The sequence below is a fragment of the Notothenia coriiceps genome, unplaced genomic scaffold, assembly GCF_000735185.1.
Source record: "Notothenia coriiceps isolate Sejong01 unplaced genomic scaffold, NC01 NC01_scaffold00006034, whole genome shotgun sequence".
NCBI lineage: Eukaryota > Metazoa > Chordata > Actinopteri > Perciformes > Nototheniidae > Notothenia > Notothenia coriiceps.
In genome coordinates, this window is record NW_011338735.1 from 1 (window position 1) to 7,701 (window position 7,701).

Sequence of the window (7,701 nt, forward strand, 5' to 3'; positions counted from 1 at the left end):
ATCAGTCTGGAGGCGAGCAGCGGCCATCACTACATCCGCTCCGTCCTTCCCGAGGGACCTGTGGGTCGCTGTGGGAAGCTCTTCAGTGGAGATGAACTGCTTGAGGTGCAAAAAACACACTTTTAACAGTGTTTCCATTTTGTCTCTGACATTTTTGCCATTAATAATTACAAAGGCTGAACTATCAACATGTACCTACTACTACTACTACTACTACTACTACTACTACTACTACTACTCCTACTACTTACCTACTACTACTTACCTACTGCACCTAAATGAAGCTAATGCTAGCCTCTCCTCTCTCAGGTCAACGGCTTGTCTCTGATTGGTGAAACGCACAAGGAAGTGGTGAGGATCCTGAAGGAGCTCCCTCTCTGCGTCTACATGACCTGTTGCAGACCCGCCCCCCACCTGCAGATTGACATGCACGATGTCCAACCAGAACCAGAGATTCTGTCTACAGTGTCTGCATTAAAGGTACTGCAAATGCAATGCTCAAACATAGCAGATTTACTCGAATGTATTATTGTTTTAATATACATTTTAATGAGCATTAGATTGCATTTGTCAAGCATGATTTGGGAGTAAACAAACTGAATTTTAAAGGCTATTGTAGCAGAAGATGCATTCAAGTCGAGTTGGAAACTACACACCTGAGCATGCATTGATGTATCATGAAATGATTTCCCATTTCTGCATATGAAAGGGAATATGGAGTGCAATGTTCTCCCGCTATTAAAACCCATTGCTCGTTATTAGCTTAGCACGATCTGTTAATCGCTCCATTGACTTTGAATTAAGTCTTATCAAAAAGCAGAGAAAAGTTTTTTAGGACCAATTCTAGTAATATGTCTGCACCAAACATGTGCAGGAGATATGAGACATCAGAAACATCTAGTCTCTTGGGGAAGGTGACTTTCATCTATCCAGCTTTAACAGTGATAATGTGCTAAGGCCCGAGCATCCCCGGAGATATTTCCCTTTTATCTCCTGCCAGAATCATACCGGAGGGTAGCAGCCCAGGGGTTGGGACTGAAAGTGAGGCAGGCAGGCTGTTACAGATGGATTTTGGGCTTTTCTTCTGCAGAAACAAATAGACCTGAGCATTGTGCGGGCGGCTGCAGACTCAGAGGTGAAGGCGGCAGCAGCAGCAGCAGCAGCAGTGACAGTGGAAAATGTGACGGAGGAGGTCATAGCCTCTCCTCTGGCCATGTGGGAGCTGGAGATCCAGAACATCGAGCTGGAGAAAGGAGAAGGAGGATTGGGATTCAGCATCCTCGACTACCAGGTGGGAAATCTTTAGTATACGTTGTTTACAGTTTGCTAGTTGTAGGCAGGCCTTTCAAAAAAAGTACGCAAACTTCAATCTGTATATTAATATTGTATATTCAATAGAGATTATCTAAATCTTTCACAGTTGATATATACAAATACATACTGTTTATTCTTTATTTTATTGTGCAAAGTCTTGTAAAAAAAGTATTTCCGATTCAATAAAAGTATATCTAATGGTATCCTAATGGCTTATTTAATAATATTACATTAAACCCACAGATCGGTTCTTTTGATGTTGTGTTTCTATCATAAACCTAAGGAGCAGAAAGTTCGATATCGAGTATTGCCTTTTTTCACCCATATTTAATGCTAATTCTGACTGCTGTACAAATATTATATAAATGTCTGAGCCTGTCATCCATTTTGGGAACAGTAGGTATCATTTAGCATTACATATATTTCCATTAAATAATCACTGAAAACTTCTTTAAAACTAGCTTCCAAGACTTTTTGTTAAGGTCAACCCTATGAATTGATTCTGGTTAAGAAAAGGATATTTTACAACACATTTGTTTGTTTTAGTTGGAGAGCCGAGTGCTGTTTCCTCAGAAAAAAGCACGTAATAAAACATTTCCTGTGATTTCCATGTACATTTGAGTCTGTGAAGTTCACCTGTTCCTCCGCCTCAGGATCCGCTGGACCCGGCCAAGACGGTGATCGTGATCCGCTCTCTGGTTCCCGGCGGTGTGGCGGAGCATGACAGCCGGCTGCTGCCAGGAGACCGCCTCATGTACGTGAACAGCACAGAGCTGGAGAACGGCAGCCTGGAGGACGCAGTGCAGGCGCTGAAGGGGGCCCAGCTGGGCATGGTGCAGATAGGAGTGTCCAAACCGCTGCCTGTAAGCAAACAATCAGCATTTCAATTATTATGAAGGAAAATATTACTTGTGTTGTGGGCGATAACAAGGCAAATGTGTGCTTATATTTACTAGTTATACTTTTGTGTCATGAATGTGTCCCTGTGAGTCAGCTTGTCATGAGGGTTCAGCTTACGAGGCCTTGAATATTTCATGCAGGAAAAAGAGAGGAGGCTTAGCTTTCCACCCACTGCTCATTCAGAAGAGGCATCCAGCCTTTAACGCTCTTGTTTCACATACTATGTTATTGGATTTTCCAGGCCCTGTTGTACCACACCGGGGCAGCTGTGTGAATATTGGGCCTGTCCAACAGCATGTTCACCACTGCAGGCTCCTGCTCTCTTTGTACGTCACTCTCTGCAAAATTGCTCGCATTCTTTCAGCTTTACAGCTTGGATTCTCCCGTATTGAATCTGCCCATTGGATTACGCAGTGAGACCTCTGGGCTGCTGAGGTTAGATTACAGAGCTGCAGGAAACTGGAGTTAAACACCGCTGCTGCAGGACGGGGATCTTCTTCTGAGGGGGATTTTGTGTAGCGTGTCTAGGCTGCATGCTACACAAAATCAATATCAAGAGCTTAATACATATGAAATGTTCTTGAGCTTGTCTGTGACGTTTGGGCAACTTTCCTGCACCCCTATCTTTCTCTTTAATCAGCTCTCAATAACTTCTAACTAACATATTTTCCTCATTCCATACTAACTCATTTGTACCTGATTCGGTCATTAAAACAATTTAAAAAATCAGATTATTTGAAGCTGGAGACTCTGAAATGATTTCTCCACTTTCCTAGGGAATATGTGGATATTCCCACTCTCCACACCCCTATGGTGAGCAGGAAATTACTCCATCATCCACCATCCATTCATTTGACTTCAACAATATTTTGGTTGAAGAAGGAGAGGAAGAAGGACCGGCTGAGGGCAACGTTTACCGAGCAGAGCCGGCATTGGTTAGTTAGCTTCTGGGAAAAAACTAAAAAATCAATCAGAACATCTTGAAAATGGAAAAACAGATTTTGCTCAACATATTTGCTTCTGCTTATATTGACCATTACTCTGATGCCATATATGATGTGATTTAATCGTTTCTGTGATTAGATAGTTTACCTCATTGATCAAATATAAAGTTTTTAGTGCCAGTTGGTGACTGTTCTTCCATTGATGATCACAGATCGACACCAGCGAGGCGGAGCAGTTAGATCATTCTTACTCCACGATGGACGACGACTCTTTCCAGGCGTCCATGATGGCTCTGCACGGCAGCAGCTGCAGCGCCGACCTGGACTATCTGCACGCATCTACACCCAAGGTAAGAGGCACAGGGAATATACCCCACGTTATTCTCACATAAATAATATGGCTGACATTTACACATCAGACTAGGCATATTCTGTGTACTCACATTATCCCAAATGTACTCGCGTCTCCCAGATGAATAATTTGAGTGATTCTATATATACACTGTATTTAGTGAAAAATGCACTTCATGCGGTTTTAAACAACATTTTTACCATGTATCTTTTAGATCTTGGTGCTTTTTCACGCTATATTTTAATTATATGAAGGATAATGGTGATGGCACCACAACTTGAAGCCCAACCAGGGTGATCATTTTCAGCCAAACAGCATCAGAGAAAGACATTTGAACTGCTTTTTTCATTGTTTTTAATGGTTTTAGTTAGAGGTAACATTTATTTTGGAGATCAGGTGGGTAATTCGGCTTGTTAAAAAAAAAACTCCTGAACGTCTGAATCTGAAGTTATCCGAGGGAAATGCTCTGCTTTGTAACGTCAAACTGCTTTTATTCTCTGTTTTTACTGCTTATAACAATCTATGGATAATTCTGCTCTTGGTTAAACCAATAATGACCTCCCATGACCCCTCACATTCTGACTGAGAGACCCCTAGTGGCAGAAAAATACATTCAAATGCACGCCAACAGTAACTGCCCTTTTTCACCATGTAGTCATTAGTCTTTGTTTTCGACCATGCAGCGCCCAAATGCCAGGAGAGATGTTTTCTTTGTGAAGGCAGTAACAACATTTCTGACTTTCTGTTGTGATGTGAGAGCTGTAGCTGTGGCTGCCCTACAGCAACAGCTACAGCAAATGGATTTTAAACTATAAGAAAAATAAACAAAGAAGAGCAAGGGGCCACACAAACTGTTTTCCCAGCGGCTGACCTTATTTGTGGGGCCTTCCGAATCATTTATACTATAACCGTGCAGCCGAGAGGGACTCGCACATTTTACAGGACAGGGGGGATTTCACAACAGATTTCAGATGTGTGTATGAGGGCAGACGGCACGGTGTTTTCCCTGTGATGATGAACAGTTTTTCTCCCTAAAGCTCCAGAGAGAGCAACAAGTCTGCTTATAAATCTACTTCACTGACCGTAAACGGTGAAGCAGCTTTCTCTCACTTGCTGACAGTATCTAAGATTATTTTATTTTGAGGAATATGAATGTTTTTTTATCTATAAAGGTGGGTTTTAGAGACTAAATAAGTGAGTCTACGCTGTCAATAAAGCACTCCTTTTTCTGAGTGCATTGATAGATTACATTCATGCATCGGTCATTCTGATCAAGAAGACCATAACAAATTTATAAATCAGAAAGGAAGTCTTTGATTTGTATAGTGTTTTTTTTTTTTTTTAAATGCACCAGACTTAGATCTGTCCTTTTAAAATAAACCAACCAATTTAAAACATAATTTCTCGATTTATTTTCAAAGCGATTCTATAAATGATGCATGCTTAAACTTTATCTGGCTACGCCTGGAGCGTGACAGTCAAAGTTTGAATAGTTTTTTACGATCTTGACTCTGTCATATGTAATTAATTTTGAGTGTTCTTTAGGAAACTGATTCTGCCTTCAGACATTTGATGAAATGTCTTCTATTTGTGTCATCTCTGCATGCCATAATATGACTCATTACACACAGTATCGTTAAGTTATGTACACTTTTTAATGGGGTGAATTTATTATAGACACTAAAGTAAACCACAGCGATTCCCTTCATTTTTTAAATCCTACACAAATAAATGTGCCCCCCTGTTGCCTGGTATATCCTTCCCATCTTCATAATTGCATCGTTTGCATACCTGCACTCGTCACAGGCCACTTCACTGTGGATTTATAGCGCTGCCTTATTAAAATGAAACCTCCTATTTCTTGTTCTACTCTACTTCCCATGTCTGCTCATTGAGCCCCACTTGTATTATCCATTTGCATATTCTAACTGTTTTCTAAAGATTTATACTTCTGGCTCTGGCTCCCAGAGGGAAGTGCTCGCTGAGATTCATCACTACTCATCAGGCCTCTAATAAAGTCTTAAATGCTGTTACAATAAAACCACATTTTGTGCACGGCAAGCTCAAGATCTCCAGTAATTCCTGCCACTCTCTATTGGCCACTGATGGCTTTTCTATGGCTCATTACGAGGGGGGCGGGAGGCGACTGAACAAGATGAATTCCCCCCGATTGTGTGCCTATGTGAGGGTAGCGCTCCTTCAGCTGCTGTGCTCTGTTTTACTGCAGCTGACGGCTCGTCTCGACCTGTTGGAGGAGCGTCCCGGCTTTGAGACACCGCTCGGCCTCGAAGACGATTTCCCAGCCTTCTCCCCGCAGAAGTCTGCCTCTTTCTCTCCTCCCAGTCTCAGAGGCCCGACGTTTAACTCCATACTGAGCCCCTCTGACCACTTCCTGGCACCACACGCTGACAAAGAGGAACCAGAGCAGTGTTTAAACTCTGAAGCAGGGACCGGAGCATTAGACGAACCTGCAGAGACACCCATGTCTTTTGAAGATATTGGAGATATAAATTTGATAAAGGTAAAACCATAAGTCTGATTACAAACTATATATTATAATTACCATGTTTAACAATTTTCATATTGTGCAGCCTCATTATAAACCACATATTTAAAAAATGTCATATAGGCGGTACTTAAAGTGGACCTATCATGCTATATTTGAATAATATAGTGTAGGACCATACCTATATAAGGCAAATTTATACTTTTTATTTTTTTAAATACCAAACAGTATCAATATCATTTCGCTCAATTTAACACTGTCTTTGCATGGGCTGATTCTGTGAGAACAGCACCATCTACAGGCCTGGCATATGTACTACAGCGTCTCCAGCGCTTTCGAACGGCAATGTCCGTGGCTGTCTCCTCCTGATTGGTGGATTGGCCCAATAGCCGTAGCGCCACTTCTGTCACGTCATAGAAGTGATCAGATCCGTTGCAGCCCCTTTTTAAGAGATTTGGGTATGGAGGAAAATAGAGAGGGTTGTGTTTTCTGACACTTGGTGAGTTCCCTGGAACACCGGGGACACATATTCATGTATAAAAGATGTACAAAAGTGCATTTTGCATGATAGGTCACCTTTAAATATTGCATTATCTATGTTTTTCTGAATAGTTTTGTCTTTTGTTGACACAAAAGCTATTTAATTTTTAATCTGGGCTTCCTCCAATGACATAAACACCTTTGTTTTTAAAGAAAAGCATAGAAATGGATGGATTTTTGTTATATGTGCACATTATACTCAACTTTTATCTTACATTTATAAGCCTGCAAACTTGATGTGAGTGAGTTTTCAAAAGAAGTTGGAAGAAAATTGCTTTAGAAATAAAAGAAACCTCCAATGAGATGCAGTTTTTTAGAGACTTGGGTGCAGTGAAGCTGTCACTTCAAGGACTCTTCTTTCGCATGTGCAATAGAAAGACACTGTGGGCTGTGGAACACATACCTCTCTACTGTCATTAATTCTTATATTTCCTGGTACTCTTCCACAGATATTTGAATACCAAAACTATAAGCGAGGATGATGGACTGCAACAATTCAGGCATGGAGGTCAAAAGACAATCGCTCTAAGAGCTTGGCACTTCCACTAGTCTCGTACGATGATGAACTGTGATACTATCAATCCACTTGGATCCAAGACAGACACAAACATCTGTTTGGCATCATACTTCACTGAACTCCTTTCCTGTGTGTTTTGGAATGCAGTCCACAAGAGTTATGAAGCAGAAAGGCATAGTAATGATAACACTTGGAAACGTCCTTGGTGAGGTGCCAGAACTCTGGAGCCCGATGCTATTCACAAGAAAACTATTCCATAAACTCTATGTGAGATCGGTTGATATTGTTAGAGAAAAGTGTGCTTACCCCATGCTAAAAGACTGGCTGGAGCTACATATCCCAGGAAATCAGCATGTTTCATGCAAAGAGATTTGAATACAGACGCAACACTGTTCTTCTATTGCAGGGTGTTGCTAGTTAGCTTGATTTTAAGAATAGAGAGCATTATTGTTTAAAAAGGTAATTAAACAAGTTTTTTCTCTGATATCCCTGTTTGGAATGCTAACTGTAAAAAAACATTGTATGACTACTGCAGCACTACCCTCCCCCCCCCCACCAGCACAGTTCACAGTTTCGCCGCTAAGAGAGGGTGTGTGTGTGAGGAGCTCCACGGATGGGTCCATTTGGG

General features: G+C 41.4%; 1 protein-coding gene across 1 annotated transcript; it reads left to right on the forward strand.

The window, feature by feature from the left end:
- Positions 1–43: 43 nt before the first annotated feature.
- LOC104943394 (multiple PDZ domain protein-like) lies at positions 44–6,043 on the forward strand. The gene is made up of 7 exons (XM_010768777.1): positions 44–105; positions 310–480; positions 1,091–1,291; positions 1,968–2,177; positions 2,991–3,149; positions 3,371–3,508; positions 5,738–6,043. Exons 2-7 carry the CDS (start codon positions 388–390, stop codon positions 6,041–6,043), a joined length of 1,107 nt encoding a protein of 368 aa, XP_010767079.1. The 5' UTR covers positions 44–105; positions 310–387.
- The last annotated feature ends 1,658 nt before the right edge of the window (positions 6,044–7,701 follow it).

Coding starts and splice junctions, on each gene's coding strand:
- LOC104943394 (XM_010768777.1), top strand. CDS start 388: ATGACCTGTTGCAGACCCGCCCCCCACCTGCAGATTGACATGCACGAT. Junction 2,178..2,990: donor GAGTGTCCAAACCGCTGCCT/GTAAGCAAACAA, acceptor CCACTTTCCTAG/GGAATATGTGGATATTCCCA. Junction 3,509..5,737: donor TGCACGCATCTACACCCAAG/GTAAGAGGCACA, acceptor GTTTTACTGCAG/CTGACGGCTCGTCTCGACCT.